At 46.6% G+C, this 26,765-nt stretch overlaps 1 protein-coding gene across 1 annotated transcript in view; it reads left to right on the plus strand.

Moving 5' to 3' along the window:
* Positions 1-26,019, plus strand: part of FIBCD1 (fibrinogen C domain containing 1) — a 60,838-nt gene extending 34,819 nt beyond the window's left edge. Inside the window, exons 4-6 of the mRNA XM_054998361.1 lie at positions 19,795-19,891; positions 22,173-22,352; positions 25,760-26,019. Of these exons, the coding sequence (XP_054854336.1) occupies positions 19,795-19,891; positions 22,173-22,352; positions 25,760-26,019 (537 nt within the window). The remainder of the gene's footprint in view (positions 1-19,794; positions 19,892-22,172; positions 22,353-25,759) is intronic.
* The last annotated feature ends 746 nt before the right edge of the window (positions 26,020-26,765 follow it).

A 26,765-nucleotide genomic window follows, 5' to 3' on the forward strand; every position in this document is an offset into this window, starting at 1 on the left:
AATCGGTATCAAGGACATTTCCATAAACAATGCCATAGGGTGAATAGATACAAGTTCACAAAGCCATAGCATGAGCAGGAATCCAATACAGAGTTGAAAAGATGCTGAAACAGAACATAAGCAGTTCTAGGGCTGACATTAGACAGCATGAAGCTCAAGTAGCTCCTAGGAGCACATATTTAAAGCAACAGATAGTATGTAAGGCAACATAGTGGTGATTAGTGAAGCTTCTCTTCGAGACCACCTCCTTACAATACAAAAGCCTTTTTGAATAATTTGGTTTTGCATCCTTTGCGGAAAGCCAGGAGGGTGGGGGAGTGATGCCAGAGGAGCATTTGATTCCTAGCATTTGGCTCCAGCCAATCGGGTTTCCAGCTAGTCATTATTCCACCCCCCAACACCATATGGAGTCTCAACTTTATTTACAGTGATCCATTCGTTCGTTAATTCCTCCTTGTGGAGGGAAGGCCATTATTTCTCTAGTCTGACTCGTAAAACCATCAGGAGGTCAAGATTGGGGTCTGGGAAATTAGAAAAATATCCAGAATCTGCATCCATCCAAGAAGTGGGGGCTGGAGTGCTCCCCGATTTACAACTGATCTCCAGACTACAGTGGTCAGTTCTCATGAAGCAAACGGCAGATTCAGAGAACAGATTCTATATGATATCACAGAGTCTAGGAAAAATGGAAATCCCTCCCCAGGTACTACTCTCAAATCTCCAGGAATTTCTCAAGCCAGAGTTGACAACCCTATCTACCAAGCTTCACTCATAACCAGGGCATTTTTTTTTGGGAAAAGAGGTGGTGGAACTCAGTGAGTGGCCAGCACAGGGGGCAACTCTTGGCAGAAGGTGGTGCCCTTGGTACCACATGCGTGCGCAAAGTGCGCGCACGCTTCCGGGACCACGCAATGATGTCACTTTGGGTCAGCTGGAACAAGGGGGGGAGTTTTTTAAAGTTTGAATCGCCCGCAGCGAAAATGGTCACGTGGCCATTGGCCCCGCCCCCTGATCTCCAGACAGAGGGGAGTTCAGATAGCCCTCCACACTGCGGTGCAGAGGGCCATCTAAACTCCCCTCTGTCTGGAAATCAGGGGGCGGGGCCAACGGCCATGTGACCATTTTCAAGAGGTGCCGGAACTCCTTTCCACTGCGTTCTGGCTGAAAAAAAGCCCTGCTCGTAACCCAACAGGTTTTACCTCTGGTCTTGCTCGGAAAGCTAGTCTCTTCAGAATCACAAACTGGCAACCCTTCCAACCAATACTGATTCATTTTCAGAGCAGAATACAGGAGTCTTCAATTCATGACTCTTGTACCCTTTGGGCTTCTGCTGTAGAACCAAGTCCAAAAGCTCATTCATATACAGGGTGTCTGCTTATATTGAGGGTGCTCCAGAAAACTTGTTGTTACATTGGCTGTTGTCCTACGTTCTTAAAATAGCGCGACGTTCACCAAATGCTAGCGGCTTCTTTGCGCGATTTCTGACATCATGTGTTTACAAAACTGATGCAGGCAGTTATGATTTTGGCACGAAAATGGAATCATAACTGCCTGCGTCCATTTTCTTAACAGGTAACACCAGAAATTGTGCAAAGAAGCCGCCACCTTTCGGTGAGTGTCGCGCTATTTTAAGAACATGGGGAAACAGCCGTTGTGACTCAAAATCCTAAATATGTGATGTATAAATACCTTAGGAAGCGGTCCGGGTGTCCATGCCTGCTAACTTGATTACCATTAATGAGACAGTTTTGAAGTTCGGGGGAGGATTTGCATGAAGAATGTAATACCAAACATAAAGATAGACTCCTAGAATACTCCAAGTCCTGGGTTTCCCGTATGATTTGGAAAATCCATTGATCTCTGCCTAATCTGCCTATTGGGTGGGATCAATACTGCACCCAGCACCCAAAAAACAAAAATGTGTATCAGAGGCAAGACCTGGCAACTGAAGGGAGCTGTTTTGGGGATGGGCCTTGCCTAGGGTTAACAGCTCCAGGTTGCAAAATACCTGGAGATTGGGGAGTAGAGCCTGGGCAAAGTGGGGAGAGGAAAAAGGGACCCTCGGCAGAGTATTATGTCATAGTGTCCACTGTCATGTATGTCTGTACCCATTCATCCATGCCAATTTTAATTCTGATCCTGAGGCTTAGTCCAGTTATTGTAAACATGATCCTTTTGCTAGCGCTCTAACTGTTTCTCAGGCTTTCACAGGTGGTTATCTGTTGGACTCCAATGTTTATGATCTTGTATTTCCTCTTAGACTATGATCTGTCTTTCATCCTAGCAACGCATCGTGATAGCACAAATATGTAAAATGTTCTCACAAACAAAGGACGGCAAAAGTTTGTTTAGAATTGGAAGGGGGAGGAAAAGCAGAGTAGAAAAGAGATGTATTTTTCTCATGTGGTCATTCCTGTCAATTTTCTACTCAAGTTGCTTAGAGGCTTGTCTTGCTCCTAAGTAGACCTATGGACCTGAACATAGAAATGATCTGATTTCTGAATAAAATCCATTTGACTAAGTACCTGTGTCTTACTGCAAATGGGCCAGGGATCTGTCTGCTATATCCTGTCATCCATAGCCTGACACCCACCTCCAAGGCAGCCATTTTTTCTGAGCAACTGATCTCTTTAGTCTGGTGCTCAGTTGTCATTCTGGGAGATTTCTAGGTCCCACTTGGAGGTTGACAAATCTACCCGGTGACCCTGCAATGTCACTTCTAGCATGACCTGGAAATGATGTCATTGGACAGGGGGCAGTGCTCTAGCATTTGCCCCAAATCCTACAATTCAACCATAGAGTATTGGGTGAATGGTAGATTGTTGCCCAATGCAATGATGTCATTTCCAGGTCTCACCAGATTTGACATCATGGAGTTGAGGAGGACGCTGATTGCCCCACGCCATTCCCCTGGGAATTTTTCTCCCATCACCCGGCTAGACAGCAGGGGGAAGAACCGGTGGGAGGGGGGCAAGAGGTTTCCTGCTCCAGGACTTAGGGGTTCTCCAGTGTCCTTTGTAGAAAGTCTCTGTGGCCTCAGTATTATGAAAGAAGTGGGTTGACTTCATCCTCTGCCCTCTCTCTGGGCTTCTCCACAGCCAAGCAGAAGGAGCCTGGACATATCCCCCTTGGCCTTTTGCTGATGCACCTTTTAAAAAAAGTCACTGGAGCCCCAACAATCCTAAAAGTCCGGAGGAAATCCCACAAAACTTCAGATGGGGACATGTGGCTTTATAGCTGGGGAAGTCCCCTGCTCATATTTGTAGGGTTGCCAACCTCCAGGTGGAACACAATGAGGACAAGAGTTCCCTGTGGACTATCAGTTTCTCAATATAACCAATATCTTATGAAATTTATACTTGATATTTAATATTGATTATTTATTTCTCCATATTTATCGATAATCTTGGATGTGACTGCTGATACGTTGTGAAATATTTATGAGTATATTTTGTAGGATAACCACTTTCAAACACTTTGCACTTTATAAATTATCAATTTCATAAGATATTGGTTATGTTGAGTGACTGATAGCCCACGGGGGACTCTTGTCCTCATTGAGTTCCAGCTTGTACCCGTGGAGGCCTCTAGTTTCTAGTTGTAACCTCCAAGTGGGGCCTGAACATCTCCCAGAATTACAACTTTTCTCCAGTCTTTGGAGCATGGACTCCATTGCATACATCTCTTCCAGAAAAAAACCAACTATCCGGAGTAAACCATATATAATCCAAATATCAAGCATTTAATAATACATATAAAGTGCAGAAGGGCTTCAGTGCTAACAGTCAATGACATTAATCAATACAATTGTTAACATATCCAACTGATGGAAAAGTACAAAGACAGTTTCATATACTCTCCAGAATGTGCACAGGCATCCAGTAATACATAAAGGGCATTGTAAGTCTCAGACTCTGCGGCTTATGCTTGCAGGAATCTGTGTTAAAGTCCACCTTAAATAAACATGCCAGAGTATGATGTCTTATAGTCTCTAGAATGCACACAAGCATTCAACAATGCTTTATCAGATGACAGTCTTTGTAGCATACGCCTACATAAATCAACGTGTAACTTTGTAATAAGACAAGCCACGTCAAGCCACGCCTACGGGTTTTGCCCGCATAGAATCTTCTCCCCGTTTTGTCCACTGACTTCTTCATAGGCATATTAATTCATAACGTTTATCTTCAAGCACCCCACCATGTTGCTTAGCTCAGGACTTACAATTCCCTTTATGTATTACTGAATGCCTGTGCACATTCTGGAGAGTATATGAAACTGTCTTTGTACTTTTCCACCAGTTGGATATGTTAACAATTGTATTGATTAATGTCATTGACTGTTAGCACTGAAGCCCTTCTGCACTTTATATGTATTATTAAACGCTTGATATTTGGATTATATATGGTTTACTCCGGATAGTTGGTTTTTTTGTGTGAGCAATTGTATTTCCGGAGCAGCTCCTGTTGGTTGTACATCTCTTCCAGGGCTTTTTTTCAGCTGGAACGCAATGGAACGGAGTTCCAGAACCTCTTGAAAATGGTCACATGGCTGGTGGCCCCGCCCCCTGATTTCCAGACAGAGGGGAGTTGAGATTGCCCCCCGCGCCGCTCGGCGGCGTGGAGGGCAATCTCAACTCCCCTCTGTCTGGAGATCAGGGGGCGGGGCCACCAGCCATGTGACCATTTTCTCTGAGGGCAACCCACTTGAGTTCCACCACCTCTTTTCCCAGAAAAAGAAGCCCTGCATCTCTTCTAAGATCCCTCCCCCAAACCTTACCCTGCCTAGGTCTCACCCCCAAATCTCCAGGAATTTCCCAACCCTGAGTTGGTAACAACTCTAATTCTGGGCCTGCTGGTGCAGCTCCTTGAAGTGGCCCTACAGCTTTGCTGGCACTGCCAGCTTTTGATGAATGTTGCTTCCCAGGACCAGCCAGCCTTTCCCTGGGGAGCAGTGAAGGACAGAACTATGCTGGGTGCCAGGAAATTGCCTCCCATCTGCTGACCTTGGCAATTGCAGGGGTGGGATCCCTGCCCTCAGACAGGTGAGTGAGGCCAGCCATGATTGGCGAGGCACACTGTTCACTGGACAGTGGAAGAGCACTGCTGTGCAGTGTAGATACGACTCCCCTGGCTCTAGGACACACACACAAAATCAGAGCGCTTGAGTCAGTAAACACTCTCCCCCTACTCCTCACTAGGACTATAAAATCTGCCGGGACCTTCCAAACCAAACATGGCAATCATGCTCAAAGCCACACTTCATTATGTGAAAAATTAACGATAAATGTAAAGAAATGGCACGTTTCATGGGGTGGGGGATGGGGATAAAGTTTCTAGCTCTCAACACCACTGAAAAGCTGGCTTCCGGATAATGAGCCCTCCTGCCGAACTGAGCGGTGTGGCTGCGGTTTTGTAGTCTGCAAAGTAGGTCTGTCCCTGCATCCCTACAAAAGGGATAATCGGCAGGAGGCATTTTGCAGGAAAGCTGCATGTGCCACTAATCTCCCAAGGCGTTTTGTGTAATCAGGCCTTATTACATGGGGGGTGGGGGGGGGGGGAAGAGTTCTGTGCGAACGCACTCCGGCCCCTTTGCCACGAGCACAATGGACAACTGGCCTACTTTCCAGCCTGAGGTTAAAGGAGATTAACGAAGGAGCTGCCTAATCAGCCCGCATTCCCAACCTCCCTCCCTCCTCCATGGCGCTTTGAAATAGGTACCAAGAACAGCCCCTGCTCTCCGTAGCAATCCGCTTTGGCCCCCTGTCCAGCAGAAGTCTCCTCCTTTCAAAGGGGCTTAACAGCAGCTTCTCAAGAGCTCAATGCCACAGACAGAAATGAAGACTCCAGTTCTAGAGGGGAAGTACAACGTGGATGCAGGAGGAGGGCACTGTGTGAGCGTCCTGATACGTGGCTCCTCCACATTTTCACCCCACGGCAGTGGAGGCCTTAAAGGGAGGGACTGCAAACTTGGGACAGTATCCAAGTTGTGCTGATACATCTAAGGGTACATCTTGCCATTTTTTTTTTAAAAAAAAGGTTGATTGCAGAGATCTCTTAAATGCATTTTGTTCCAGTGTCCCTAGAAGCAGTGATTGCAGAACCAACGTGCATAGCAGGCATTGAGCTTTGACATTATACTAGCCCCCCCCACACACACATACACAACTGCAGTTCAGGCCTGCACAACTTGTGACCCCTTTCCCAAGCTGAACACAACCTGTTCGCAATAGTTTATGACTAGCTAGAGTCTTGCCATCCTCCCAGTTTTTGAAGACCTCGGCATGTAGCAAAAACGACAGGTTTGCCGCGTCTTTTGTGGCCCCCCCCACACACACCTGGCAGGCTGTGCTTGGCTTGAGGAGTCACACATTGTCCCAGCCTGCTGTCCATGCAGCCAGAGACTGAAGGCCGTGCCTCACTTCCTCGATTAATGTACTGAGCCTGCCCCAGCCCCTTCCCCAAGACACAGTGAAGCAGGTCATTTAACCACAGCTGGAGGCTGGACCACAGATGATCATGATGGAGACTCTGGCAAGGATCAACTGCGTGCATTTCTCAAGCACAATTTGTGCTTTTGAAGGTATTTGACATACTCAATGATGTTCTGTGCAAAGGGATTAAAAAATAATGTTCGGTTTAAAGGAGCCCCTGTTGTTTTTTAAAATACCAATTTTTCTTTGCTTTCCCAGTATTCATTTTGCCAGACCAGCACCAAATCATGGGTGAAACTAGGCATGAAGGGCATGACTGTGGCAGCTTGCATGTTTAAACACGGAAGAGTTGCCACTAGGGCTTTTTTCCCTGGGAAAAGAGGTGGTGGAACTCAGTGGGTTGCCAGCACAAGGGGCAACTCTTGGCGGGAGGTGGTGCCCCTGGTACCACATGTGCGCGTGCAAAGTGCGCGCACGTTCCCAGGACCAATGATGTCATTTTGGGTCAGCATGAACAAGGGGGGAATTTTTAAAAGTTTAAATCGCCCTCTGTGAAAATGGTCACATGGCCGGTGGCCCCGCCCCCTGATCTCCAGACAGAGGGGAGTTGAGATTGACCTCCGCGCTGCTCCAGCAGCACGGAGGGCAATCTCAACTCCCCTCTGTCTGGAGATCAGGGGGCGGGGCCACCGGCCATGTGACCATTTTCAAGAGCTTCTGGAACTTCATTTCACCATTTTCCATCTGGAAAAAAAGCCCTAGTTGCAGCCACTCAGGCCTGTTTTCAACAGCAGAATGGGTGCATGGGTTGAAGGACACTGAATCCTCCTTGTGAAGGAAGCAACAACAAAAAAGTGGGCATTTTAGTACTTTTTCAGAATATCTTTGTTTCCCTTTCCACTTGCTTCTGGAAAGGTATCTTCAGCCATTAAGCTAAGGAGAAAGCCTGTCCAGGAGAGGGGTGCTAAGATACTGCTGGAGGAGGCCATTGCTGCCCTCACCCATGTGCCAGTTTTAAAACCAAACCCGTCCACCCCTCCCCATCCTCTCTTTTCACGTGGGGCTGCAGAGCCACCTCGGTCTCCCAGGTGAAGATGGATCGTGGGCAGGAGTGGACGGAACAAACAGAACCAAAGGGAATATTACACACGGGGAACAAACACGACTCAAAAGCAGCTTCAGAAAAAGACTGGGCTAAAGTGGTCCCAAAAGCACCAGGAAAAAAAACCGGGAAAATGTGAGGCGAAACGAAAGACTCAAGAATAAGTGCAGAAATCAGGGGACAAGCCAAAGGCACGTGGAGCCAGAACTATCCTGTCCTTCCCCACCATATCACTTGCTAAGATCCAATGCAAACGTAACCCCTATGAGCTAATCGGTTTAGCCCAGGAGGGCAGAGTCAGTAGCCAGAGCTGGGCAGCTGAGGAAGAGGGTGGTTGCTGGGGAGCTTGATAATTAATATCAGGGCTTTTTTCAGGGGGAACGTGGGGGAATGGAGTTCCGGAACCTCTTGAAAATGGTCACATGGCTGGTGGCCCCGCCCCCTGATCTCCAGACAGAGGGGAGTTGAGATTGCCTCAGTGGTGCGGAGGGCAATCTCAACTCCCCTCTGTCTGGAGATCAGGGGGCGGGGCCACCAGCCATGTGACCATTTTCTCCGAGGGCAACCCACTGAGTTCCACGACCTCTCTTCCCAGAAAAAAACCCTGATTAACATGCTCTGATCACCTTGAATAAGGGCTGTAGTTCCCCAAGAAGAGGACAGACGCTTGGGTTCCAGTTGCTTCAGACTGGAAGGATTGCGGCGAAGGACTCTCTCACGCGGAGGAATCTGACCGGTTGAACTGTTGACCTTTTCAAAGACATTATTGGCTGAAAGTTTCTGTATGGTTGCCAGGTCCCCCTGTCCTCCCGGCAGGAGGTGGGAGCCCTATCACCTAACTGGTTTGCTCCCGGCCCACACAATGACATCACTTCTGGGAAGTAACGTCATTGCGCAGGCTGTGTCTGCCCCGGGAGCGCACCTGCACTTCGTGTGTGGGGTGTGTGTGTGAATCAGTCCCGGATCAGGCCCGGATCGGCATGGAATGGACTGTTGTGGAGTGTGGGAATGCTTCCATGCTCCGCAGCGGCCCAATCCAGCCCAATCTGGGCCAATTCAGGCCTGAACTGACCTGTTTCAGGCCCAAATCGGCCTGAATTGGGCCAAAATTAGGTTGGATCGGCCCCGCAGGAGCACGCCACACCTCCAAGGAGCACGCTCTGGGAGGCCTATGCCTCCCTGTTGGCCAGGTAAGCGGGGGCAGAGGTGGAGGGTGGCAGCGGGGGAACCCCTGCCCCTGGTGGAGGAATGGCAACCCTCATGGTTGCACTTATGAGTTTAAAGAAAAGAAAAATAGTTGTATTGTAGATCCAGAGGAGTTAGTCTGTAGTAGCAAAATAGTAAAGAGTCCAGTAGCACCTTTAAGACTAACCAACTTTACTGTAGCATAAGCTTTTGAGAACCATAGTTTTTTTCTAATTGTTAATAGGTTTAAGGAAGAAGGGGTTTTCCCCCTTAACTTCCATGTGTGTGAAAGTTTGCTTCCTAAATTAGCCCCATAGAACCCATACAAAAGAGGTTACACAAACACCGTAAGAAAGCAATGCGTGTAACTTTTCCAGCCCCAAGGCCCAGGCCGTGCAGGTTGCACCCCCCAGGTTCTCCCCCTCCCGCCCTGTTTCTTAGCAGTTCTGTTTCTAGGCCACTGGGGAATCCTTCCATGTTTAAAACACAAAGAACTGCAGCTACTTCATCTTGCTTGGTCTTAATATTGTGAGGACAAGGCTTCTTGGATGCCCCTGAACATCATGATACAGCTGAACCACAGCAGGATTTGGGAACATATGCATCTAAGGCAGCTCTTGACATCCAGATATTGCAATAATGTAATCACGGGGAGTTTATGCAGCATGAAATTGCCCAAGCCTATTCAGGAAGAACCACCCATAGCTGTGCAAACAGCTTGGGGAGATGTTTGAGCAGCTAGAAGTGGGAAACCAGGGAGAGAGAGTGCAGAGGAGTGATTCCCCACCCCCCCCCTCATAACAGTGGAATTCCTGGCCACAAAGCTCAATTGATGGGTAGAAGAACATCCTGTTCACACATGCTCAATCTATGGAATTAATCTGCAACAAGTGCTTATGCCACTAGTTAAGATGGTTTTAAACCTGCAAATACTCACAGTAGATACAACTATCCATAGCTGTTAGTAGTTAAATGGAGCCTCTGTGCACAGATGTAGTATACCTTTGAACACCAGCTGCTGGGGTCAAACAACAGGGGATGGCTGTTGCATTCATGCCTTGGTTGAAGGTTTCCTGGAAGCACCTGGGTGGCCACTTTTGGAAACCAAATGCTGCAGTTCTAGGAACTTTGATCCACTCACGCAAAGCAATTCTTCCATCACATACACACAGGAACACTTGTGGTTTGTGCATTCAGCGTGGTTAGATTCAGATCGAAAGATGGAAAGGAGAGGGAAGAAAAGAACTGAATGCCTCCTGCATACTGATAACACCTCACTTCAAATATCTGACACAGCAGCTTTGTTATGTTAAATAATATGGGAGACAAGAGAGAATGATGACAAAAGCCATGGGACAGGGGAACAGCAATCAGCTGGGAAGGGTTAGAGCCACTGCAAGCCTCCAAAACTCGCTAGGGGCCAAGCTAGAAGCGACGAATGACACTTGAACGGCAAGTGAACAGACTCGCGTGCATTCCTCCCTGTTCACTTGCGCTCCACTTGCACTCCACTCGATCACAAATGACACTTGAATGGCAAGTGAACAGACTCACGTGTTTTCCTCCCTGTTCACTTGCGCTCCACTTGCACTCCACTCGATCACAAATGACACTTGAATGGCAAGTGAACAGACTCACGTGTTTTCCTCCCTGTTCACTTGCGCTCCACTTGCACTCCACTCGATCACGAAGGACACTTGAATGGCAAGTGAACAGGCTCACGTGCATTCCTCCCTGTTCACTTGCGCTCCACTTGCACTCCACTCGATCACGAAGGACACTTGAATGGCAAGTGAACAGACTCGCGTGTATTCCTCCCTGTTCACTTGCGCTCCACTTGCACTCCACTCGATCACGAATGACACTTGAATGGCAAGTGAACAGACTCGCGTTTATTCCTCCCTGTTCACTTGCGCTCCACTTGCACTCCACTCGATCACGAATGACACTTATGGCAAGTGAACAGACTCACGTGTATTCCTCCCTGTTCACTTGCGCTCCACTTGCACTCCACTCGATCACGAATGACACTTGAATGGCAAGTGAACAGACTCGCGTGTATTCCTCCCTGTTCACTTGCGCTCCACTTGCACTCCACTCCATCACGAATGACACTTGAATGGCAAGTGAACAGACTCGCGTGTATTCCTCCCTGTTCACTTGCGCTCCACTTGCACTCCACTCGATCACAAATGACACTTGAATGGCAAGTGAACAGACTCGCGTGTATTCCTCCCTGTTCACTTGCGCTCCACTTGCACTCCACTCGATCACGAATGACACTTGAATGGCAAGTGAACAGACTCGCGTGTATTCCTCCCTGTTCACTTGCGCTCCACTTGCACTCCACTCCATCACGAATGACACTTGAATGGCAAGTGAACAGACTCGCGTGTATTCCTCCCTGTTCACTTGCGCTCCACTTGCACTCCACTCGATCATGAATGACACTTGAATGGCAAGTGAACAGACTCACGTGTATTCCTCCCTGTTCACTTGCGCTCCACTTGCACTCCACTCGATCACAAATGACACTTGAATGGCAAGTGAACAGACTCACGTGTTTTCCTCCCTGTTCACTTGCGGTCCACTTGCACTCCACTCGATCACGAATGACACTTGAATGGCAAGTGAACAGACTCGCATGTATTCCTCCCTGTTCACTTGCACTCCACTTGCACTCCACTCGATCACGAATGACACTTGAATGGCAAGTGAACAGACTCACATGTATTCCTCCATGTTCACTTGCGCTCCACTTGCACTCCACTCGATCACGAATGACACTTGAATGGCAAGTGAACAGACTCACGTGTATTCCTCCCTGTACACTTGCACTCCACTTGCACTCCACTCGATCACGAATGACACTTGAATGGCAAGTGAACAGACTCGTATTCCTCCCTGTTCACTTGCGCTCCACTTGCACTCCACTCGATCACGAATGACACTTGAATGACAAGTGAACAGACTCGCGTGTATTCCTCCCTGTTCACTTGCGCTCCCCTTGCACTCCACTCGATCACGAATGACACTTGAATGGCAAGTGAACAGACTCACGTGTATTCCTCCCTGTTCACTTGCGCTCCACTTGCACTCCACTCGATCACGAATGACACTTGAATGGCAAGTGAACAGACTCACTTGTATTCCTCCCTGTTCACTTGCGCTCCACTTGCACTCCACTCGATCATAAATGACACTTGAATGGCAAGTGAACGGACTCACGTGTTTTCCTCCCTGTTCACTTGCGCTCCACTTGCACTCCACTCGATCATGAATGACACTTGAATGGCAAGTGAACAGACTCGCTTGTATTCCTTCCTGTTCACTTGCGCTCCACTTGCACTCCACTCGATCACGAATGACACTTGAATGACAAGTGAACAGACTCGCGTGTATTCCTCCCTGTTCACTTGCGCTCCCCTTGCACTCCACTCGATCACGAATGACACTTGAATGGCAAGTGAACAGACTCGCGTGTATTCCTCCCTGTTCACTTGTGCTCCACTTGCACTCCACTCGATCACGAATGACACTTGAATGGCAAGTGAACGGACTCACGTGTTTTCCTCCCTGTTCACTTGCACTCCACTTGCACGCCACTCGATCACGAATGACACTTGAATGGCAAGTGAACAGACTCGTGTGAATTCCTCCCTGTTCACTTGCGCTCCACTTGCACTTGCACGTGCAAGTGGAGCGCAAATGAACAGGGAGGAATACACGTGAATCTGTTCACTTGCCATTCAAGTGTCATTCATCACGTATAGCTTGGCCCCAAGGCAGAGCTCTGCGACCCAAGGCTCTCTTCAGCCAAACGTAGCTCAGTATAGGATCAAACTCACCTCTTTAAAAAAGAAAACCAAATCTTTATAGGATTATAAGGAATATTGGACAGGTAAGTGAGATGCTAGAATAGCAGACAAAGATTTTTATGGGACTGAACTGAAGGGCTTTTTAGAGATGCTTGAAAGAAAGGGAAACGATAGACATGAATCATTGCCAGCAATCCAAGTGTGAACCATGAGCAGATTTAGACCAGTGCACACAACTGAGCAGTGCTGTGTATGTTTTTTACTTATTAGGAGACCTCATGCATGGCATTCCCTAAGAAAGGGCTCAGCACCATCGTTTGGGCTATGGAAATTTTATGCATTATTGAAAGGGTTGCCAGCTCCTGCTTGGGCAGTTCCTGGAGATTTGGAGGCAGTGCCTGGGGAAGGCAGAGTTTGGGGAGAAGAAAGAACCCAGCAGGGATGTGATGCCACAGAGCCTGCCCTCCAAAGTTGCCACGTCCTCCAAAGGAACTGATATTTATAGTCTAGAGATCCGCAGTAATTCCAGGAGAATTTTAGGCCCCTCCTAGTTATTAATAGGATTTAACCATTTTAATAATATTAATCAGTTATCAGTCGTGTTTAGTTGCCGAGGTTCAGTTAAGCAACTAGGCTTTCTTATGCTAGCTCTTTGTTGATCTCTTGCTCTAAATTTTGATTTAGTTGGGCCCTTTAATTGTAAAATGGGGCAGAGCCCTGGTTTATGGTGTCAAAAGACACCGAGAGGTTCAGGAAAACTAGTAAGGATGAGCCTAGCAGTCAATGGGATAGACCCCATGTCCAAACTATCACTGGCTTACCTTCGGCCCCCAAAACAAGCTCTGATAAAAATATCCTGCCATGCTTCTGAACAATATGCAGGCTTGGCCTTTGGCAAATCTCCAAAGCAAGACTCCTAGACTCATGTGTCTGCCACGATGACATTCAAATCAGGCCTTCGTAGGCTCCTTCTTAGCTCCTGTGCTAAACCTGCTTTTGAAAGTTAGCTCCTCAGTGCCTAGTACGACTGATCTAACTTTTAACTCTCAAATCTGATTTCATTTCTTGAACATATTAAATTGCTTTCCCATGCAACTGCCAAAGCAGTCTCTGGATCACAAAAATTTTGCTAGCCTTTTTAGGAACCACAAGATTCTTACTTTGGCAGCAGCACAGCTTACCAAACACTTCCCCCTACCGATTCATTTTTATACTGACCAGAACTGTTTTTGCATAGCTTAAAAATAAATAAATAAATAAATAAGGATTTTTCTTGGATAATCCTGGGTGCCTTGATAGCACAGCTAAAGTTGGGCATTAAATTGATGGACGTTCTGTTTAACATGGAAGAGGGCCTTCATTCAGCACCACTAAGGCATGTCTGTCCAGCAGCTAGACACGCTGTTCCTCCTGCCACTTTGCCCTTTTGTAGCCCAGCTGGCATGAAGGCACTGGGAAAGTTATGCAGAAACTGAGAAGCTCAGACTGTGACGGATTTTATTTTTGACCAGCTGAAAGCAAGGCCATCTTGTTCCCAAAGGAAGGGGGAGAAGGAAATGGGAGCAACCAACAAGAAAAACAGCTGGGTTTGGGGAGAGACTGTGCTTCAAGGGTAGAACACTGGTGGGATGTCCTGGTACAGTCTCTGGCATCTCCAGCTAAAAGGGTCAGGTAGAAAGTGATGGGAAAACCTTTGCCTGAGATCTTGGAGAGCCACTGCCCAACACCTCAGACAGCAGAGACCATGCAGCCAACAGAATGGGGATAATCAATAGAAGCACGGTGTTGCAGTTGTTGCTTCCTGCCATGAGCAGACTCGGAGTGGGCATGCCGGCATCACTGGTAGGACTGTGCCCAGCAAACGACTTTAAAGGAAACAAAAGACTCACTAGTTGTATGGACCATTTAAAGGGGCTCAGGGATGAAACCAGGCTAAACCTGGCAATTTTGGTCCCAAGAGGCTTTGCTCCTTTCCAGGGAAAGTGGGCTTGGCCAAATTTAAATGCAATTAAACCAAGGGATTGATGTTTAATTAACAGCAAGGGGTGAGACAGAAGGCCACAGCATTTTTCTTGATCCCTGTCAATACAGCACGGTTTAATCAAGTATGGAAAATGCCAAGAAAGGCACTTTACATGACTAAATTGAGATGCACCAAGGAATAAAAAGATGATTCCGTGGATAAAGAGAATCGGGTTGGTACAACTTTTTTGAAGAGTTTTGGATCCCAAATGAAAGGCAGATTCACTTGTGCATGCTCATTGTCTGGTAGGACTGTATCACTGTGTGATAACTTGCATGTGCGGAATGGACAGAGCTGCCATATTACCCCACAGCCACAAATTGGGGTGGGGGGCCATGTTCTGCTGCAAGATACTAAGTCAATGAAAAACAAGCTATGGAGTAATTCACATGCACATGGAAAGTTCTTTTATATGCCAATGGTATGATCCTGGTCTCTCTTACCCACGTTGGCCGTAAAAGGCTCTTACATGAACTTGGTGACTTTTGTAAAGAAGAGGCCTGAAACATCAATTAAGCCAAGACAAAAGTCTTGGTTTTTAGGAAAAGACCTCATAGGTACAGGTGGACCATAGATGAAACCACCATAGAACAGTGCAACACCTTTAAATACCGGGGGATTACCTTTAGCAGAACTCTATCTTGGAGGGTGCATTTGGCAATAATCGAAGCTACAGTTTTTAGATCAATAGATGCCATTCTGAAATTTTACTATATGAAAGGAAATTTTCTAATAGACATGGCACTGAAAATATATCTGAGCGAGACCGTTCCTCAGCTCCTTCATGACATAGAGGTCTGGGGTTGGAAAGATTGTTTAATTACAGCTTTAGAATCTAACCAAAACCATTTCTAAAGGCGAATTTTAGCTTTATCAAAAAGTACTCCTGCAGTTCTTATGCGAGCAGAGCTTGGTCTGCCCTCAATCAGAGTCCGTGTACATCTAACCCTGCTTAGATTCTGGAGGAAGCAGCGTAATGATAATACCAATCCATTACACAGGTTATACTATACAATTATGCTGGAAGATGAGGCTGTACAACTAGCCAGCTATAATAACATCCTTTGATATTACTCCATCTCCCAGGGTGTCCCGGTTGCTGGCTTTAACATTCAGGACAGGGTGTTCCACTGTGACGCCGTAATGGATAGGCAGGCAATCTCTTATTCTAAATTCTCCCAATGGTTTAAACTATTCAAGAAGGATCACATTACATCCCCCAATTCACAGCCTTAGAACAGCCTTTATCTCCATTTGGTTCCAAACTATACCCACAACGCTGTTAGCTGGTCGCTACACCGAAATACCTCGAGCCCTCCACTACGGTATCTGTGGTGCCCATGTTGTGGAGAATTTACCACATTACCTATTATCTTGCCCACTCTATGCAGAACCAAGGAATAGAAGAGTTTTTAATCGGTTTAAACTCCTCTTCAGACTCTGAGAAGTTGTTTTTTCTTCTGTCTGATACTGCTGCATTTGTTTCTTATAGAGTCTCTCTTTTCACCTTAGCAGCCAAGAAAATTCGGGCTTGAGCGGATTCCAGTGATAGCAATGCTTCTATTTGACTGGTATTTTCTGCCTAGATAATTTTAATCTCTTAATATTTGTACATAGGGGCCATTTCGTAGAAAAAGAGCTGGAGGAACTCATTAGCATAACTCATTAGCATAACTTATCAGCATATGCTATGCCTCTTGTCATCACCAGAAGTGTGTCATTAGCATAACTGATTTGCATATGCCACACCCCTTGACATCACCTATCCTGGCTGTTTTGGACCCAATCCTGGCCATTCAGGGCCAAAATCGGCCCCAAAATAGCAAAAAGGGGCTGAAAATGGCCGAAAAGGGGCTCAAAATGGTCAGGATTGGGCCGCTGCTGAGCAGGAGTGATCCACCACCCATCAGAGGCCTGATCTGGGCTGTTTCAGCCCTAATCCAGGATGAAACAGGCCCAAAATGGCCGAGAGTCAGGTGGGCAGGGCCACCTGACATGTGACCTCTTTGGGGAACTTCTGGAACTGCGTTCCTGTGCGTTCCCCCTCAAAATGAGCCCTGTTTGTACATATGTTTATATGTTAGACTGTTTTATGTGTTTTATGTGTATGGGTTGTAATGGCCTTTGGCCACAAACAATAAACCTACCTACGATGGTTGTTGTGGGTTTTCTGGGCTGTATTGCCGTGGTCTTGGCATTGCAGTTCCTGACGTTTCGCCAGCAGCTGTGGCTGGCATCTTCAGAGGTGTAGCACCAAAAGACAGATCTCTCACTGAGAGATCTCTGTCTTTTGGTGCTACACCTCTGAAGATGCCAGCCACAGCTGCTGGCGAAACGTCAGGAACTGCAATGCCAAGACCACAGCAATACAGCCCGGAAAACCCACAACAACCATCGTTCTCCGGCCGTGAAAGCCTTCGACAATACAATAAACCTACCTACCTTTCACATGCACATGGGGGAATCTGCCTGAAGGACTGATTCACACATTACATTTTAAGGTGCCCATGTAAGATCGTTGGACACCATTTGGTCAGTGAGCAAGGACAAGGCTGAAGCTTCATTCCAAGAGTGTACTTCCGCAGATCTAGGCCTGTTGCAACATAATGTGTGAAACCACCATAAGAGTTTGTCAAGTTGTAGAAGAGGTGTGCCTCAAACATTGCAAACAGGCTGCGTCCAAAGGTAGGCAGCGCTGCTGCAATACTTGCAAATGGTGCACTTGAACATGGATCTTGCCCTGTTTGTGTTGCTTGTTTTCTATCAACTTGAGAGCATCTCATAGGCACCTGTTGCCAATTCGTTTGTCATTGAACAAAAGCAACACTTCAAAGGCATTTGTGTCTGTACAGTGGGAGGTCAGCCAGAACTTACTAGATTGCTAGAGTCAGGGCTTTTTTTCTGGGAAAAGAGGTGGTGGAACTCAGTGGGTTGCCCTAGGAGAAAATAGTCACATGGCTGGTGGCCCCACCCCCTGATCTCCAGACAGAGGGGAGTTGAGATTGCCCTCCGCGCCGCTGGAGCGGCGCGGAGGGCAATCTCAACTCCCCCCTGTCTGGAGATCAGGGGGCGGGGCCACCGGCCATGTGACCATTTTCAAGAGGTTCCGGAACTCCGTTCCACCGCGTTCCCGCTGAAAAAAAGCCCTGGCTAGAGTCAATGGGAATTGTGGTTCTCTCTGCCTTCGATTCCGAAATAATGCTGGGGAAGATTGCAAAGAATAGCTTAGAGGGAAGACAAGTTCCAATCAGGGTCTATCAAGAGCTGCCACCCCCCCCCCCCCCGAACAGCAGGCTATTCCCCCTCTAGAAATACAGGAATATGGCTGGGGGCAGAGCTGGCAAGATGCCCCCCCCCCTTCCGCAATCCTTCCACTCTCAATTACTGCTGCTCCATGGAATCCACAGAAACAGGATGCTTCCTTGTTACTTGTCTAATTTTTACCCTGCACTTCCTACCAGATTAGGGTACTTGACTTTCCCTTCCTCATTTTGCCCAGACAAGAAGCCTGGCAAATGAGGCTGAGAGGGTGACTGTCTTATGGTCACCCGTGAGAGTCTCTCTACATGCGATTCATTACCCAAGGACACTCAAGTGAAGGGAGATGCAATGTTAGCCGGGAAGCCAAGTTTTAAAAGACAGATTGGAAGGCTCTGTCAGCTTCACCTCTCCAGAGTCCACAAAGATCACTCCTCAGAAGATTTGTTTATTTCCTCTCTCTTTTTTTTTTTAGTTGGCAACCATAGCGAACTTTTAGGGGAAGGCTGGGAGGTGCATTTTACCTCAGGCCACGTTCGATGACTCCCAATAGCAACTGCATACGGTTTAGAGTTGGGGGTGAGGGTGAATCCGGCTGCATGCGCAAATGACCTCTGTGTTCCAACTGTCTCTGGGGAGGGGGATGAGGTGTGGAATGCTGTGAGCCCCAATCAGCCTGCATATGCAAATGACCTTGAAGGTTGGCCCAATCAGGGAAGAGTGGCTGAGCTGGCAGTGGGCAGGTCACAGCAGGCAGCAACCTGCCAGCCACACAGGGAAGCTGTATCCCTTTGGGAAGATGCATTTTATCCCTTTTCACCCCCTTAGAGGGCATATTTCTTAAAATCCTTTCTTAGTGGGTGTTTACATCAGGAAAGGAATGTTCTCTCCAAATGTCATGTTTCTAGGTTCAGGGGTTTGGGATGGGCATTGATGAGTTAGTCAGGACACTTACCTTTTATATATATAGAAGATTTATGTCATTTATAGTCCATCTTTCTCACTGAGACTCAAGGCGGATTACACAGTGGGAGATGAGTACTGTCAATTTCAAGGACATTTCCATAAACAATGCCATAGAGTAAATAGATACAAGTTTACAAAGACATAGCATTAGCAAGAGTCCAATACAGAGTTGAAAAGCTGCTGAAACAGAGCATAAGCTATTCCAGGGCTGACATTAGACAACATGAAGCACAGGTAGCTCATAGGAACATATATTTAAAGCAACAGACAGTATTTAAGGCAACATAGTGGTGAAGTTTATGGTCCCTATTCTTTAGCGAAGCATCTGAGATTCCTTCCCTTCTATATGGCTCTGTGAATTTTTTCGTGGATAGATTTCTATATGTCACCAAATGGTTTTAACCTTTACGGATATGGCCTATGTTGGTTTTTCTCTTAAAATTCTAGCTCAGTTCAGTTGGGAGTTAGACATTATATGTGCTGTGACCATTGAAAGCAGAAGCTTTGCATCTAGTCCCTCCTCCCTCCACATACTATCTAGTATAACTTGTCTATGTCCTGATGTCACAACATCGTGCATCTCTCCATCCACAGCTAACATGCAGTGGGGAAACATCGAGATGTTGGGACACGAGTAAATTATATCAATTAGAGAACAAGAAGGGGAACCCAGCACGCAGCTGCCATTTTCAGCAGCAGCTGCGTTTATATTATAATGTCCAGTTCTGGGCTTAGCCACCTATTAATCATGACAGGCAGGTCTTTTCAGAATCCTCTGTGCTCAGCCACTTCAATGTAATTAGCCAATTTAAAAGGTTTTTAATTTGCATTTTGCACTCAGATCTAATAAAGTGGCACCACGGCTCCTCCAGCGAAATCACAGCTGCTGCGATGAATGGAATAAGCACCGGATGCAACCGACAGAGGATTGCCTTCAACGAGCTGTGCTGTGTGCTGCTTCCCCCCCCCACCTCTCTCATTAATTCTCCGTTGCTTGGTGTCTTCCTAGGTCTTCCAGCGGCGTGAGGATGGCTCTGTGAATTTCTTCCGCGGATGGGAAGCTTATCGGGATGGATTTGGGAAGCTGACTGGAGAACACTGGCTAGGTGTGCCCATCCTGGTCTATAACCGTTCTGGGGGATGTTATGCGGGTCTGTTATTTAAAGACTGGAACTGGATTCCAAGTCAATAGAGCAACATGGATTGTGTTCAGTGATTTAAATGGACTATGGCCTTAGTATCAAGTGGTCCTTAATGACAGGTATGGGTGTGTTTAGCAATGGGTTGACTCCAGCCATATTTTTTAATAAGTAACCTTCTTCCTAAAATCCCTAACCCCTTATGATTTTTGACAATGCAAGTGGCGTAATTCCCGGCATAGCTTTTTTTGTGGTCTGTCGGGAACCTCCTCCTACCCTTTTTGACAGTAGAAAAGCTGACTGACTCTAACCCAGTCAGATGTCTGAAGAAGGGAGCTCTGACTCTTGAAAGCTTACACCCTGAAAATCTTGTTGGTCTCTCAAGTGTCACTGGACTAAAATCTTGGATCTAACCCAGTGACTGCATATGAGGAAGTAAGGAGACCCAGACAGAAGGTTCACTAAGAAAAGTTCTTTCAGCATCTCTAGAAATTCCTCAGATTTAACCCCAAGGAGAAACCTCCAAATTTGAATAGAATTTGGCTTAAGGCAAAATTTCAGCAGCTGCTGGTGCACTGTGTCTCCTTGGTGAATCAGTGGCTTGCCGCCAAGCGGCACCTCAGATGAAAACACCCGGGCTTAAAGGCAGGCCGATGCCACCCTGTCTTCTTGAGATTTTCTTTTTAAAAAATAGAACAGAGAGAAAAAGAGAGAACCCAGCACTTTTCTCAATGAATCGTCACTCATTGCCGATGACAACTCCTGAGAAGTTTAATTAAATCACCTCTTAATCAAGAGATAATAAAATGGACAGGAAAAGTCCCACAGAATTGCCAGCCAGCTCTGAAAACGGCAGAATGATTTCCCCTTCCTGACTGATGAAAAACGAAATCCCATCTCTTGGCATCTGTGTGAAGGGACTCACATAAAACAGCTTTTAACAGAGGTTTAAACCAGGAGTTGCTCCTCAGGCCAGCCAAGATTCCAGCAGCTGAAGGGCTGATAACAAATCCTGAAGGGTCTACTAGCTACCCCACCAGTCCCATCTCTTACACAGCAAGAACACATCAGCCATCTTCAAATGTTAATATTTCAAGTTACCTCAGCACCATTTTCTGTAGGGCCTACGGCTTTTATAATTAGTGTGTTTGACAAACAGTTATTTAAGGACACATCCACACAGCCAGTTTAAATGGGTTTGACACCAGTTTAATTGTAAAGATGTCCTCACAAGAGCTCTTGGAGCAATGGTTTTCTGACCGCCACAATGAAATTACCTGCCCTCCCTCACAAGGATTTGAGTCCAGTGGCACCAACAAGATGTTTCTTTTAAGAGTCAAAACTCCCTTCTACAGATATAGGGAAGAGTGGAGACCCATGAGCCTTTATATCTCAGAGTCTGTCCACTTGCCGTTCAAGTGTCATTCGTCACTTGTAGCTTGGCCCTCAGTCAGGAGGTGGGAAGGATGAAGCAAAGAAGGGAGATTCAGGAGGTAAAGATCTCCAAGGTACCAATGGACTGAAATCCTGCTGTTCTATCGCAGACCAACGTAACTACCTACCTAAAACCCTCTCACAAGCGTTGCCAACTCCAGGTTGGAAAATTCCTGGAGACTGTGTGGGTAGAGGCTGGGGAGGGGGAGTTTGGGAAGGGGAGGGACTTCAGTAGAATGTAATGCCATAAAGTCCACCCTCCAAAGCAGCCATTTTCTCCAGATGAATTGCACTCTGTCGTCTGGAGATCAGTTGTAATTCCAGGAGATCTCCACACCCCAACTCGTGGTTGGAAACTCTCTCTCACACACACAACTACAGTTCCCAGCATTTTTTGACTGCCCTAATTACAAAAGGTTAAAAAAAAGAAGAAGTTGCAGAAACAAAGACTTGTGAATGCAACCTGGATTTCCTAACATTGAAGGCAGGGAAAGCATTCCTTGCCTTCTGAAATGGGGACAAATAACCCAGTATAGCTGAGGAAAGTGGGTGGCCTACTTCAGGGAGAAAGCTGGAAGCTGCCAGACATTCTTCACCATAGAATCCACACACACACACACACCCTGAAGATTTTTTCTTGAAGCTGGTCATTTGTATGTGATTTTAATTCATGTGAATTACTTCAAAAGCAAATTTTTGGCAGAAAAATATGATAACAAGATCGTAAATAATACATCCATGTATCTGCCTCTCGCCATGCGTAAGTGATGTGCCACATTATGTGGCTGACTTTCCCCTTACTTTGCCGTTCTAGGGCTGAAGCGGATCCATGCCTTGACCACGCAAGCCAGCTACGAGCTCCGCATTGACCTGGAAGACTTTGATAATGGCACCGCTTATGCCCATTATGGAACCTTTTCTGTAGGTCTGTTCTCTGTCGACCCGGAGGAAGATGGTTACCCAATCAACATAGCTGACTATTCCGGGACTGCAGGTGAGTGTCTGGGATGAGTGTGTACAGGGGTCATTTCGTAGAAAATGAGCTGGAGGAACTCATTAGCATAACTCATTAGCATATGTCATGCCCCTTGACATCACTGGAAGTGTGTCATTAACATAACTGATTTGCATATGCCACACCCCCTGATATCACCTATCCTGGCTGTTTTGGACCCAATCCTGGCCATTCAGGGCCGAAATTGGGCCCAAAATGGCAAAAAGGGGCTGAAAATGGCCAAAAAAGGGCCCAACATGGTCAGGACCAGGCCGCTGCTAAGCAGGAGAGTGATCCACCACCCGTCAGAGGCCCGATCCAGGCTGTTTCGGCCCCAATCCAGGCCAAAACGGGCCCAAAATGGCTGAGAGTCAGATGGGTGGGGCCACCTGACACGTGACATCTTTGGGGAACTACCGGAACTGCGTTCCTGCGCGTTCCCCCTAGAAATGAGCCCTGAGTGTGTATATAAATTAAGGATACTCCCCAACCTCTTGTAACCAAAGCATCTCCTTGCTTTTGCTTCTCCAACTGAACAGAATGAATCCGGAATTCTCTCTGTTTTCATGTTTATTTCTGCACTTTGTATAAAGAACTGTAGGCACCCAGCATCCCCCCTCACTTCTGATGTGCAGATGCACACTGATGAAGGTGCAAAAAAGGAACCTCTGATATGACTAGAAAAAGCTGCATCAAGGTTCCTTTTGTGTGGTGTTTCCCCAATGCGCAAGAGCACATGGGAGCATCAGCAGCATGCTGCAGACAAAGAATCTTGATGCAATCAGATGTACAATGCCAGCAAGATCACTCCTTTGAAGGTCTTCACACATGTACATCTGCATTGGTAATGTCAGGGGGGCTGGGGAAAAACAAATCAACCAAGAAAATAGAGGAATGAAATTATGCACCATCCAATTCCAGAATTAATTTTAGAATTCTTTCTCATTAAGCGGGAATAAAAGAGGAATGGGACATCAAAATAATGAAATGGAAGAAATCTGCTCCTCTCTAACAGGAAATGTAGGAATTTTTTGATATATTTTTTCATGGATCACTCTAAAAGGGACTATTTTTCTCTGAGCTCAAAATAAGGTGTATTATATTCTATGCAGCACCGATGCTAATAACATTGAAATGATTTGGCCTGCCAGAATGGCAAATTTCCACTTCAAGACATCCACTCAGAACTGAAATTTCATGTCAGAAATCAACATTTCACCCTGCAGTAAGAGTGTTTGAGAGCTGGAACATCCAATTTCCAAGGAAGAATGTGGATCTCAGTGGTTAGTGACTGACTTAGACACAAATATAAGTTTACCTGCCAGGAAAGGGGAAATAGTTTATTTGAACGGTGGTATCTTAAAGAAAATTAAGTTCTGCTCTTACAGCTCTGTTAATTATTTATCTTTTTAAAAGTATTTGTACCCCCAATGTACCTAACTTCAATTTTTCACTCCATCCCCGACTCCACCCTGAAACTTATGTCAGTTTGCAAAAGACAAATCTATAGAAACTCATGAGTATGGCTTCTGGGTAGGATTGCCAGGCCAGGCCTGACACCAGACAGGAGGGTTTAGGCAGGGACATGGGGAGGGGGCCACAAGTCTGGCTGCAATGTTACATTACTTGTGGTAAAAACCCAGAAGTGAGATAGGACAGCTCTAGGAATCATGGGAAACTCTATGGTAAAGCATCATGTCTTCATTCTTGCTGCTAATACTTCTTCTCTGAACATCATGCCCACTGTTATGTGAGGCCATCACAGCGTCATATTGCACATCGGTGTTTTAGGGAAGACAACTTTGTAGGCAAATCACACACAATGCAGTATGCCAACATCATCACGTAACAACAGCAACCCATCATATTTTGACTCTAAGTACTAGCTGGACGAAATTCCCACAACCACAAAAACAAGATTCAAGCCCAATGGCACCTTGGCGACCAACAAGATTTTAAGGGTGTCAGCTTTGGGGAGTCAAAGTTCAGAAGCTGGAACCTTTAAAATTGTGTTGGTCTTCAAGGTGCCACTGAACTCAAATCTTGCAGTTCTGCTGCAGACCCACCTGAAACACACACACACCCTCCAGATATTGCTGAAATGAATAGTTCACATCTAAAAATTTCAGTTATGTGTCTACAGTTTCCACTATGCAAGGGAAATTATATTGAATTCGAAGCAGGAGATCCCAGCAAGCACCCACAGGGAGCCTCACTTGGCCACTGAAGACACATGAAGCTGCCTTTTATTGGTACGAGCCATTGGTCTATCAAGGTCAATGTTGTGGTCTATAACTGGCAGCGGGTCTCAGGGAGGGATTTTTCCATGTCAGCCACAACCTGTTCCTTTTAACTGGAGATGCTGGGGATGGATGCAAAGCAAATGAACAGAGCAGGATGTTGAGGGGTCTATTTGTTACAGGTGGGGCAATGCAGACAGTGGCAATTGACAGCATGCAGACCCAACAGTTAGAGAAACCCTCTTGGTCCTTTGGAGGCACACCAGATGAAGGGGGGGCTGGGGAAGGGGGAATCAGGGCTCAGGGAGAATCCCATCAGCACAAAAAGTCCTCACTTTACCATCAGAGCCTGTCATGAATGGTAGAGAGTCCAGTAGCACCTTTAAGACTAACTAACTTTACTGTAGCATAAGCTTTCGAGAGCCACAGCTCTCTTCGTCAGATGCATTGTCTGGGAGGTTAAAGGGAGCAGGCAACCCTGCACAGAATCCACCCTCTAAAACTGCCATTTCCTTCAGGGGAACAGATCTGTGTTGCCTGGAGATCTTCTATAATTCTTGGAGATCTCCAGGTCTCACTTTGAGGTTGGTAACCCTGCTATAGTAGTGTAATTGTCTGGATGTGAACCACTCTATTAATACTCTCTATCGTTAGTTGGGTTACATCAAATCAAGATCTGAAGCCATAGCTTGAGGTTAGTTTATTAACTGCAGTTAGTCATAACTTTGGTTTCATGCGACGTATGAATACAAAAGCTTGGTTCGATCCTCCTGGCTTGTTCCCATACGAGGCAATGAAACCTACGTTTGTTGAGGCAAATTGGAATTTGATCGATCATCTGTCTCCTGGTTTCACAAGCTAACCATAGTTAAAATAAATAAACCATGGTTTCATGTGATGTCTAAGTTGCACCGCTGTAAAATGTTGCCTGAGACTTCAAAATTTTGGGATGTCAACTGCCAAAGCCATTTCAAACAATTAAATAAATCCATTATCAGGAGAGTATTTGCCATCGATATCCAGAGAGGAGAAGTTTAGGGAACAAGTTCTGTTTGGCTCTTATCTACACCGCCCTGGGAGGAGGGCAAGTGTCTCTCGTCACTAAGTGGCTGAAAAGTGAAACGATCCTGTTGGCTTTCCCCACTGAATTCCTTCTCTCTTCTGCAGGAGACTCCTTCCTGAAACACAACGGCATGAAATTCACTACCAAAGACCTGGACAACGACCACTCCGAGAACAACTGCGCCGCCTTCTACCACGGGGCCTGGTGGTACCGCAACTGCCACACCTCCAACCTGAATGGGCAGTACCTCAAGGGTCACCACAGCTCCTACGCAGATGGTATTGAGTGGTCCTCGTGGACGGGATGGCAGTACTCCCTCAAATTTACGGAAATGAAGATCCGACCTCTCCGAGACGAAAATTAAGCCCCGCCCGCCCGCCTCTTCTCTACCCCACCCACCCCGCCCCCTTTAGCTCAGTGTTGTTATGTCTGAGTCTGGGGCAGCAGGAACTGAAGGCCACCCCCGCCCCAAAGATGTTCTTCTAATGCATCTGAAGTTCCCCCAACAAGTACAATGGCTTTTGGATAAGGTGCCGTCTCTACCTCTTCTTCCCAACTCCAAGCACAGTTCCTTTTAAGCCAGTAACTCTCCCATATGAAGACACAAGCAAGAGCACCAGAGAAGGCCCAGGTACACAACTGGTGCAATTTCACCCCATCTCATCCGAGGCACAATTAAAAAAAAAATACTGTGATATCCAAAGAATATCTGCCCCACGAAGCTTCTGTTTTGTTTGGTCCAGGCATATCAAAGAATCAGTGGTCTCAGGGGTTTGCTGTAACACCATTGTAAGGCCTGGCAGAAGAGAAAAAGCCAGGCAGGAAGGAGGCAGGCAGGCAGGCAGGCCTATTGACATTCTACTAGGGCCAGAAATATGGGAAAGCAAAGCTAGAGTGAACCTCTTGTTGGGAACCGGAAAGCATGGATTAATACAAAGAAGAGACACCTGCATTAACTGATGTCTGTCTGCTTTGCCATCAGAAGACGCCATGTTCGATGCCACACAAAGGCTTGGGGAGGCACCAAAGTTTTGACGTTAGAGAGAAAGACAACAGGACAAACTTGCCGTTGGTGGTCGCAGGGTGACTGTCACCTGGAGACACAGTTTC

The sequence above is a fragment of the Eublepharis macularius genome, chromosome 14 (genome assembly GCF_028583425.1).
Source record: "Eublepharis macularius isolate TG4126 chromosome 14, MPM_Emac_v1.0, whole genome shotgun sequence".
NCBI classification, from domain to species: Eukaryota; Metazoa; Chordata; class Lepidosauria; order Squamata; family Eublepharidae; genus Eublepharis; species Eublepharis macularius.